Raw genomic sequence first — 11,421 nt, 5'->3', positions numbered from 1 at the left:
CTAACGGCACATGAGCGCGCCCTGTTGTTGTTGTTGTTGTTGTTGTTGCTGCTGCTGCTGCCACCCGGTCCCACACCGACATCCGCCCGCTTCGGGTCCCGGCATTTGGCGTAAGAAATCGTGCGTGCGACGAAACTAAAACTCCGAGTGATGCATAGATGTGCTAAGAAAGCGGGAGCAGCGAGAGAACGGAGATCGCCCGGCAAACAGCTCGTCTGCCCCTCACGGTTTGGGATTTCACAGCATGTGCACGGTGTAGTAGCTGACAGCTACGCGCATGCGCAACTGCAACCCAGCATTAAAAACAACACGAGTTGGGAACAGTGTATCCGCAAATAGATAAACTAAAATACATAAGACAACTTATCCACTTACTATGTGTATTAAAATAGACCATTTATTTATTCATTTCATATGCAACGATTGTTTACTGCGACATTATCCTTGATAGGGGCTTCGTATACAGCCCAGATGTGTATCACGTCGGTCTCCCGTGGATCGCAGGAGAAAACAAAAAACAACGGAATTTCACCGAATTCGACCGAAACTGCAAAATCCACGCTCAAATACTACAACACATGGCACTCCGACACGGCATGACAAAAAACGCTGATGCAAACAGTCCCATGAGCCTTTGCAGGAAAGTAACCAATCAGGGCAACTGCACGACTACTCCGATTATTATTATTATTATTATTATTGTTATTATTACTACTACTATTTTTACTATTCTTATCATTATTATCATCATTATTAATATTGTTTTTGTCAGCTTCATCATTTTATACGACTACTGACAAGTAGTGTTATAATTTTAGTAGTAGCAGTAGTAATTAATAATAATTATAAATAATAATAAATACAGTCATCCACGTTACTTTGGGGGATAGTGGGGTTTGACCTCGCAGGTTAAGGTGTGCAGTCACTAAAGGGATGTTGTTTTTAACGTTTGGAAAACATCCCTTTTTAAGCCTCCCTTGAAATTGTTTCAATGCGGCCACCGTACACTGCGCACGGTTGCCAGGCAACCAACTCCGCGTCCATCACCTCCGTTACTATGGCTGAACGGAATTTCGATAAATATGTCCCTTTTGTCTCCTCGCAGGTTTGTACCGTGGCATTTATATTTGTATTTTTTATCACCGGCAACTCACACTCGTCTGGCAACAAATTTAGCAGAAGTTTTCGTGGCAAAAGTGATTTTTTTTTTAAATGTTTGGCTCCCAGTTAAGTAAACAAACGTCACAAGCTGCAGTTAAGGGTCAGCTCAACGAGGCCTTGGAGCCACCTTGGGCTCCTGTTAAATAAACACAAAATAGGCCGGACGACATTGGGTTTGAACGATAATCTCTGCGAGTCATTTTGGAGCGCTTTATTTTTCTGTCTGCATCTTCATACATGTAAGAAAATTACCCCAGCAGGTGTTTTTCTACAATGCATTACTTGACCAACAATTTCTAGGTTAATTCAGTTCACAAGTCTGTCTAAATCTGGTCACGCTGTTTAATTACTTGTTATTTTTAGACGACTGATCTCAATTATTTATCTGACCAAAGTATTTTGTCATGTTGATGATAAATAATGTATTATTAAGGCTAGTAAAGCTTAGGGGTTATCCAAATCATTTTATTATAACATAGTCAGCATACGACATACTGTATATCACATCCGCTATCCTGAGTAAACAAACAGGAAAAGGGGTATTGTTAAAACAGAAAACAAATACAAGCTGCAATGTAAGATTTCACGAGTGACTCTGTCTTCACCGTCTTATCTTGTTCACCCTCAAGAATCGCCCATCCTCTACCAGCAAGGTGAAAATGCCCAAGAGGACTGAAGTCAAACCACGGGCAAAATCCGCTTGCGGTCCACTGAGGAAGCCCGCCAATGACTTTTTTGCAAAGGAAGAAGAATATAAGTAATATTTCCTGGCTCCGGCAGGACTGTTTTTTTGCTGCAAATGTTGACTACATTGAAAGACTTATTGAGCATTGAATGTGTAGTTCACCGACTGAAAAAAAACAGTTTTTAACCAACACCTTAGAATGATTTGAGGGTTATATTCAGTGGATTTTGCCTTCAAAACTACAAAAGCTCTTTTTATTGATGTACAAGAAATGGGCTCGGGTGACGTTTCAATGCCCTCTTAAGAAATGTCGCCATTGTGCTTTAGTTAATAGAGTTCATATTTCAAGGCTTGAAAAACTGAATCAGGAGTTGATAGAGTTGTACGTGTAAAAGTTTTCCATTTTGACCCTCACCTATTTTCATTTGTACTTTCTTCAGACTCCTAAATGCTAAGCTTGAGGCCAAAACAGCAGAACTTGTCAGGCAGGCAGAACAATTGGTGGTACGTTCTTTTTTTTTCTTCATTTTTTATTCTTTTGTTTTAAACATCAGTGTCAACTGCAAAGCTTAGTATCTACAGTAACCTCGATGATTATTGGATTTTAGAAGCAGCAGAATGAAGCTCTCTCCAAACCATTATCTACCTGCCTGCTATCAGATCTTGAGGATAAGGAAGCTGCTCGGTAATAAATGGAAAATTAAACCTCCACGCGGACAATTCAAATCTTTATTATTAGTTAAAGAAGTGCCAGGGGAAAAAAAAATCAATAATCATCTTATCCTTTTTCCATTTCTTTTTCTCTCCCTCCGTTTCACATCCCCCGCAGGAGGGTCAGCTCTCAGATCATTGTTGAAGAGCCTCAGGAGACAGTATGTATTCCAAAATTTTTTTCAATATATCAGCTCCATTTATCATTCATTCAATTATTCAAAATCCTGTTTTTATCTAACAATTATTGTTTTAAGGTCAAGACAAAAAGGCAAGTTATGTTAAAAGGCAAAAGCACTGGAAATCAAAGACAAGAGCCTGAAGCGGACGGTTTGTGAGTCAATTTAAGAATCTAATTTAAGATTGTATCATGAAATGTTAAATCCCTAATTCAGAATTGAACTCCCACTTTAAAAAAAAATGTAAGCTAAAGATTTGGCCTTTAACTGATTTCAGAAATCCAGAAGGTGATCTTCTAGATGATGATTCAGTCGATGCTTTTCTGGCAAACACGATACGTTGCATAGAGGAAAAGATGAACGACACACTTGTCCTGGACGATGTACAAAGTGCCGGAGACAATGATGGTAGTTTATTTGATATATTTCTGACAAGAAAGAAAAAATCGAAAATATTTGCTGAGCATTCTATAACATGTAATTTCTTCAGGTATTTCAACAGCTCAAGTCCGAGTATTGAAGGCCAAAATACAGCTCATGCAACAGGAACAGGATCAACTATCATGTGAATATCATAAAAAGGTGCAGTGTAAACTAAGTCAGAACTAAGTGGGTCTTCAACGCTGAAACCACTGTTGATGCACAACATTCTGTTTCTGTTCTCGAAGGATGATGAGAATGCTAAGCTCAGTGCGAAAATTAAGGAGATCGAGGAGGATCGAGCCAGACAGCAAAAGACCGTGAACATTCAGCAGACACAGATTGAGAAGCACAAAGCTTTAGGAGAAGAGTCTGTCAGGAAGTGTAACAGCCTTCAGATGCAGGTGTCTGCTTTACAAAAGGTAAGGCGCCAAAACAGTTTGCAAAGGGTTAGGGTTAGGGTGTGGTTCGCCACCACACTGTCATGATGGTGGCAAATCCCGTGCAGCGAAACCAAATGGTTTGACTCCTGGACTCCGCTGTGTGCCTTTCAAGGAAATAGAAAATTTGAACAGATCCCAAAAACAAGCAACTGCTGTGCACGGCACCGTGGAGGTCCGCCTGACCAGAGCGCTGGAGGAGGTGGAGAAGCTGAAGACTCAAATCAAAAAAATGAAACAGATGAACCAGGTAAGAACTTGATCCTGCGTTTCCTGGACGTGGCTTTATTTACAAGAAATCAGTTCTGTTGCCTTTTGTCTTGTCACTTGTTTTTCATGAAACTCTGTTCGACGTAATCATTTCTGGTTTTCCTTTTGTGAAATAAGGATAAGATTAATGAGGAACACCAGAGCAAAGAAAACCTACTTGCTGAGAACCGAATGCTTAAGAAACAAAAAGCTGAACTCATTGAGGGTTTCAAGAAACAGCTTAAGCTGATAGACATTCTCAAAAGACAAAAGGTAGATTTCCCCGCTGTTCTGCTTATCTTTTTAATCGGCCACTTGAGTTCTACTCGAGCTCTTGATTACTGAACTTCCCTTGGTGTTTTTCAGATGCATTTTGAAGCTGCCAAGCTTCTGTCATTCACGGAGGAGGAGTTCATGAAAGCTCTGGACTGGGGGAAGCCATAAACCGACGGATTCCGACATTTAAATGCCCTTAAGCAAACAGAGTGCAAAGACATCGGTATGATGAAAAGGCAAAAAGGCAATTGAATCCAAATCAATTCTCCACAAAAACGTCCAACTCGATCATCAAATCTCATCTAACACCGAGAAAGACAAAGGTATCGGGTATCATGTTATTAACTTCAAGCCGCCGTTAGCTTAGGTTTACAAAATATCAGGGGAATCTGTGGGCCGGTTACACTGATAGATGATCAACTCTGGGAGATCATTAGAGAGAAACCAGTTGAAAAGCAAACAATGTGCGGGAATAATGCCTGTATCTGACATACTCAGAGGATATAATCCAGCAACATAGCCCGCCAAACCTTACTTTGGAATCCCCAGGAGGCGGGGGGGTCAGCAAGGTCAGGGAGGAGCAGGAGGAGGTCGGTGGCAACAGAACTCCAGGAACAAGAGGTATCAGCAATGGATTAGGGTGCTGGTCAGGAAGGTCAGAGTTGTAAATATTAGGGCATTTCAACTGTGAAATACACACGGTCATGATGGTGGCAATTAAACTGACAATAGTTTGAATATGTTGAAAAAATACGGTCAAAAGATTAGTCTCCAAAGCACAGTTGCATCATTTGTATAGCAAGGATTTAAGAAAGGTGCGTGAAACCTTTTTTGACATATTTCAACTCCAGTGTTGTCATATCAGATTTGAAAAATAAAATACTTCTCAAAAAATGCCTGTTTATCCTCTGTAGTCTTCAGCTGTTGGGGGAGGTGGGATGGCTGGGGGTGCCAGGCAGCACAGACAAATCATCCTCCCAGTCGGCGCTGAAAATGTCTGCCTGACGTGTGTTGAAGTTTTTTCTGAAGTCCTCATCGAATAGTTCCAGGTCATCTTCACGAAGAACACCCTGGAAAAGGACACGGTGACGGTCATTCAACGGTTTGATTGGCAAGAGACATAATGAGGTGTAAAATGACACATGCACTTTCTCACACCTTCGGTAGGTATCCCAGAAGCTTGGTAGCATGATGTTTAAGAAGTCGTTGCCTCTCCTCTTCAATGATCTGTCTCCGCAGCGCCTCTCTCTCCCTTTCCCTCACGGTTTCTATTGCCTCCAGCGCCTTAAACCAAGACATCAAAATGGTAGGAATTGGCATCTGCGCAAGTTTTCATCACAAACCTTTTTTCATGTTGGTTCCTTGAATAAAACATACCTCAATTGGTCCTGACAAAGGACATACTCACTTGTTTCAATTTCCAGATTTGGATTTGTTTTTAACACATCAAATATTAACGACAGAGCTATGTTTTAACTGTGAGGTTCTATGAACATGTTAGATTTATTTGAACAACTCCTGAATTAAAACTAGACCAATTAAACTATGCCAAATATTAGAATGACATTTTAAGTTATTATCAGACCAATTTAAGATTAGAATTAATGCACGATAACCTTCTTGTTAGAGGTTGTTTAAAGGAAAGTCTCAAGTAAACAACCTTTGCATTATGTAATATGACCATCATATAGTACTTTATAAGTACCCATGTAGCTCTGAAAATCTAATATTCTACATGCTCTGTGCTAGTTACTGGTAAATGTATGTCCACTAATGCATAAGTGAAGCACACAGGATAGTTTGTACCATGTCAGCCTCACGCTGCCGTCTTCTGTCCTCCATCAATTTCTCCACTTCCCGTTTGTGTTCAAGTTGTTTCATGCGTCGCCTCTGTGCGTTCATCTGCTCTATCCGATCATCTTCTGCAAACTTTTCCATCATCATTTTGCGTAACGCCTCCTCTTCCTCCTTCTCAGCCTGCCTTCGCATTTCTTTGAAAGCCAGTTGCTCCTGGCAGGTCCGCTGCAGCGTCAGCCTTTGTCGAATCTTGTTCTCCATCTCCTCCTGTTCAGAGAAAACACAAGGTGGACAATTTGGGAGCTTTTGTGAAATCTGAATCCATAGTATGTATCGAACAGACATGATGACATCACCAGACTGGGGAAGCGGACATGTAAGATCTGATTCAGTTACTTGACAATTAGTCATTTATCAAGCAACAATCCTCAGAAAACCCTCCCTTATTCAAAATGTGAGAATTTGACACATTTTTCTGATTTACATTATTGTAAATATATTTTTGTATATTAGTATAAATGGATAATGGATACTGATCAAAGAGTCTAACAACATTGAAAAGCGCATTGACTCTTTGAATGACTCATCATTAACAACTAAATTTTTTCTCATTTTCATTCCCGTCTGTTATATAATCATATCGCTCACTTTTTACTTCAGTCAGTGATTCTTACAATCTCTCTCTGCCTGTTCGCCTCCTCTTGTTCTTCAAAGTAAAGTTCCTCGCGAACCCTCTCCATCTCTTCCCGCTGCTTCTGCGCCTTTTCCATTTTCTCTGACAGCTAGAGGAGGACAGAGCAGAGATTGTTTTTTTCCTGGATGGAAATAATGAACTGACACACAGATGACTGCTTCAGATGAAAAAAAGTGGTCTCAACTATTTTATGAAGTTGCTGCTTTGTGGCTTCTCTCTCTTGGATCTTGGCCATTCTTGTCTCCTCCATCTGCTGCCGACTGCTCACAAAGTCCATGATGCGTCTGTTCTCAGCTTCGACCTTTTCCTGCTCCACACGCCTCCACTCAGCCTGCTGTCTCTTGAACTCCTCAATGTACCGCTGAGTGGCTCGCATCTTCTCCAGTTTCAGCTGTCTCTCCCTACAAGAAAAGGGTTACAACAAAATTTATTTTAATCCATGTACAAACTTCAACGACACTTTTGCATTTGTTGAACTATACACTATGCTTTTTGTTACGGAACAGAATGCAATGCTTATCACGAAGTCAGATAGTACATTACTGAATAATTCCATGTAAGAATGTAGAATATAAATACTCCAAAAAAAACTTTCTTAAGCAACAAGTTCTTTACTTGTTTCAGAGAACCTTGGTTTTGAACAAGATTTATAGGGTCTCACATCTGATCCTCTTCATAAATCTTCCTGACAATCTCATCCACTTGCAGCTTCTCCTTGAGGAACTCTTCGTACGCCTCTTGCCTCCTGCGCTCTCGGTCCTCGAGCTGCTGCTCCAGCGCTCTCTGATGGCGCATTGCCTCCTCTTGACGTCTCTGCTCCTGTTTCTGCTGCTCGGCAGTTGCTCGCTCGTTGTCAGTCTGCATCTTGCGGTAAATCTCGGTCTCCTCACGCTGAAGTCAATTAGGACGTGTCTCATAAATACTGATATATATATACATACACGCACACACACACACATAAATGCAGGCAGTGTGAGTCACTTTGAGGGTCCTCGATTTCATCTGGACTGTAATCTTCAAATTTTGGATTAATGTAAACTGGAAACTGATTTGGAAGTCATCTGCCCAAGAACATAGGGTTTTCTACAATAAAATAGCTATAAGACAATGAATTTTTCTTCACTTATACAAGACCAATTTGAAAGCTGATCAAACCTTTGCTTAAAGTTTCCACCATAAATAAGAATTCTCAGGGGTTTCTTATATTTTTTCCTGTTTGAAACTATTTGCCCCTGCCTTTTGGTGACTATTGCACAATAAATTACAAGGAAAAACATCTGGTTATATTTAAGAGATATATTTACAGAAAAACATGCAAGTTTTACGAGCAGATGCCATAAGACAACCCTTGGAGTTGGGTAATTCTTTCAAGGGACCTCACCATTGTCTCAAACCTCATGGCCTCCTGCTCGGCAATCTGCACGGCACGTTCCTTGTTCAGATATGCCGACTTCAACTTTGCCTCCAGTTCTCGAAGCTCCAAGCTGAAAATGGTTTGATGAAACATTTAAAAAAAATGGCTTAAAACAGAGAAAGCTAAGGAAATTACACAACAATTAAAATACACACTTCTGGTTAAATGTTATCTGTGTACCTGTTCTCTTTAATATACTGCTTGATCTTTTTGTCTCTCTGCTTTTCATTGTTAATGCGAGCCAGTTCTTTTGCCATCCTCTCCTCCTGTTCCACTTGTTTTTCTCTCTTTAGTCTTTCGGTCTCTGCCTGCAAATCCAGGTAATAGTGAGACCAGGTGAAGTTAAGAATCAACTTTACTCTTCTAACCTGGTGTTTAATTCATTTAATTATCGATTGTTTTACTTTTCCTGAACACGGCATCACCAGGTAAGATGTCTTTGATTGTATTAAAACTGAAGTATGACCAGTGGAAGTTTGTGCCCATCTTTCTTCGTGCACATACATAGCAGTGAGCTGTTCCCTTTGTCAAACACAATTATGTGATTAATTGAAGAATACACCAAGAAAAAATTCAAACAATCTTCACATTTGCATGTACTAAAATAGTGAGAGAACTATTGCATTTGCCACGTAATCTTTTGAAAAGAGAAACATTTAAATGAATATGTCTTAAGAATCGTCAGCCGAGGAGAACATTGAAACATAATATTTGTAATGCAAAAGATTTTGATTTTGGTCTTGAAACATGTCTTGTGCAGATCGTGAGAACATACATTTTGATCACGCAAGTTCCTCAAGGAGGGTACGGAGAAATTTATTTAAAACAAAACATGCTTGAGGGAATCTTTGCACCCGTTACTCCCCCTCTAAGAACACGCACCTCCCGCAGAGCGTCCTCCATCTGCCTCTCCCTCAACTCCTCCTGCACCTGTCGCAGGACCCTCCTCCTCTCGGAGCTCTCTTCTTCTCTCAATCCGGCGAGCAGCTGCCGCTCTCCGTGGACCCGCCGGGCCTCCAGCTCCCTCCGCTGCTCTCGGTCCCGGCGCTGAGATTCCAGCCGCTGCTGCAGCCCGAGGGCCCGGCGCCGGTTCTGTCACGCAGGGGGGGACAACATTAGCTGGTCTGCTAGCAGTGGGCATGCTAATTTAATCCGAGGGCGGTTTTACCATGTTTCCCGTCGATTCACGTTGTAATTTATCAGCCACTGCTCAAGTGTTGACAGTTAAAAAGACATTTAAAAAACTTTTTCCTGAAAAATGAGCGCCGTGATACGACTGTAATATGACAAATGAACTCCGTCACAGGTGTTGTCAAGGCAGGTGGATTGTGTGACAATTTCGTTGCCACGGAAACCCAGCGTCTCAGTAGAATCAGCCAATAGGAGTGAAGAAGAGTGATGACGTAATCTCCGGGAAAATCAAAACTTTATGTGCAGATTAGTATTAAAACGATGAAGCATATATGTGTACTTCCAAATACAAAGTTATAAAGTTAAAACTACAAATATAATTTAATTGTATATTAAACGTTTTTTTCGATTTAACAGTAAATTGCCTAAAAACATTTTACTTTTACAGTAGACCAGAAACGGAATCAAACTAATATAGAGTGGATGAATTAAAGAAACTTTAAGCCTGTTTTATATTTTCCCACTTATTTCTAAACAATGCTTTATATATACTGCACTTTTCTTTACAGATTAGCGCTACTGTAAAGTGGTATACAGATGCACTTTGAGATTGGTGCACTTATCTATTATGGCCAGTAGAGGAAGCTAGTGAGATATTGGACCGAAGGGACAGTTTATTGTAACCGATTCCTCCCATCCCATCATATTCAGTCCAGGTTGTTGGAATTTTTTTTTTCTAACCTTATTTATGTTTATTGATAACTAAAAAAAGGCCGTGCATGATTCTTTAAAGTTTAGAACTACTTGGCCATAAAACTTGATTCTGATTCTTTTATTTGATCTGTGCTTTTGTTTATTTTAAGAAAGATACACAACATTTTTTTTTCTGCAATCTGATTTTTATTTGGCCTTGTTCACAGTGTAGTTTATGAGAAGCAATGACAAACAGATGTAATGTAATAGCAACAATAACAAACAGTAAAAGTGTAATAATAACAACACAATAACTCCAATTCCAGTGAATTATTGTGTAAAATGTAAATAAAAACAAAATATAATGATTTGCAAATCACTTTAAGCCTATATTCAGCTGAAAACACTCCAAAGATAATATATTTAATGTTCAAACACTGTTGTTCACAAGTAAGGATGGGGCGAGGTTCACCATTTTGGGAACAGCTGCATGCAGTCCAACAGTTTAAGGACACCATTTTTCAATGTGCAATTGCAAGGAATTTGGGGATTTCATCATCTACGATGCATAATATCGTCAAAAGAGTCAGAGAATCTGGAGAAATCTCTGCGCAAGCGGCAAGGCTGAAAACCACTATTGAATATCCTTGACGTTTGATCCTTCAGATAGTTCTGCAGTAAAAACCACCATCTTTGTGCAATGGATACTGCCACGTTGGCTCAGGAATACTTCAGAAAACCAATGTCCGTTAATATAGTTTGTCACAGCATCTACAAATGCAAGTTAAAACTGTACCATGCAAAGCGAAAGTCACACATGAACACCACCCAGACACGCCACTGGCTTCCTTGGGCCCTCGCTCATCTGAAATAGGCTGATGCAAAGTGGAAAAGTGGGCTGTGGTTTGATGAATCTACATTTCAAATTGTTTTTGGAATCATCGACTTAATGTCCTCTGGGCCAAAGAGGAAAAGGACCATCCGGACTGTGTTCGGCGCAGAGTTAAAAAGCCAGCATCCGTGATGGCATGGGGAACATGTACCTCAGTGAAGGCGCCATTAATGATACCTACGGGTTTTGGAAGAACATATGATGCCATCCAAGCAGTGTCTTTTTCAGGAAGATCGCTGCTTATTTGAGCAAGACAACACCAAGCTGCATTCTGCACGCAATACAACAGCGGGGCCTTGTAGTAAGAATGCAGGGACTAGATAGGCCTGGTTGCAGTCCAGACTTGTCTCCTGCTGAAAATGTGTGGCGCATTATGAAGCGCAAAATATGACAACAGAGACTATTGAGCAACTGAAGTTGTACATAAAGCGACAATGGAAAAAAAAAATCCACTTAACAAAGCTTAAATAATTAGTGTCCTCAGTTCCAAAATGTTTATTGAGTGTTTTTGAAAGGTAGTGTAACAGAGGTAAAAATGTCCCTGTCCCAGCTAGATTTTTTTGGAATGTGTTGCAGGCATCAAATTCAAAATGAGTGAATAATTGCAAAAAACATTCAAGCTTATCAGTTTGAACATTAAATAACTTGTCTTTGTGGTGTATTCAACTGTATATTGGAT

The 11,421-nt window shown here is 40.2% G+C and overlaps 2 protein-coding genes across 2 annotated transcripts; one reads left to right on the top strand and one right to left on the bottom strand.

Moving 5' to 3' along the window:
* Nucleotides 1-75: 75 nt before the first annotated feature.
* tex9 (testis expressed 9) lies at nt 76-4,830 on the top strand. The gene is made up of 12 exons (XM_086174885.1): nt 76-110; nt 1,791-1,918; nt 2,287-2,350; nt 2,455-2,531; nt 2,676-2,718; nt 2,815-2,891; nt 3,014-3,144; nt 3,227-3,318; nt 3,405-3,578; nt 3,712-3,846; nt 3,984-4,118; nt 4,212-4,830. Exons 2-12 carry the CDS (start codon nt 1,821-1,823, stop codon nt 4,287-4,289), a joined length of 1,104 nt encoding a protein of 367 aa, XP_086031011.1. The 5' UTR covers nt 76-110; nt 1,791-1,820; the 3' UTR covers nt 4,290-4,830.
* Nucleotides 4,829-9,332, bottom strand: mns1 (meiosis-specific nuclear structural 1). Its single transcript, XM_086174884.1, has 10 exons — nt 9,195-9,332; nt 8,909-9,118; nt 8,207-8,334; nt 7,994-8,096; nt 7,274-7,503; nt 6,797-7,013; nt 6,593-6,700; nt 5,928-6,185; nt 5,280-5,405; nt 4,829-5,191 (listed from the first exon to the last, which is right to left on the bottom strand). The coding sequence occupies exons 1-10, from the start codon at nt 9,195-9,197 to the stop codon at nt 5,039-5,041; spliced, it is 1,536 nt and encodes a 511-aa protein (XP_086031010.1). The 5' UTR covers nt 9,198-9,332; the 3' UTR covers nt 4,829-5,038.
* Between the last annotated feature and the right edge of the window lie 2,089 nt (nt 9,333-11,421).

The sequence above is a fragment of the Fistularia commersonii genome, chromosome 27, assembly GCF_037954325.1.
Source record: "Fistularia commersonii isolate RoL2024-O1a breed Wild chromosome 27, RoL_Fcom_v1.0, whole genome shotgun sequence".
In the NCBI taxonomy this organism is placed as follows: Eukaryota; Metazoa; Chordata; class Actinopteri; order Syngnathiformes; family Fistulariidae; genus Fistularia; species Fistularia commersonii.
The sequence above is the reverse complement of the archived record's forward strand: the minus strand, read 5'-3'. Positions and strand labels throughout refer to the sequence as shown.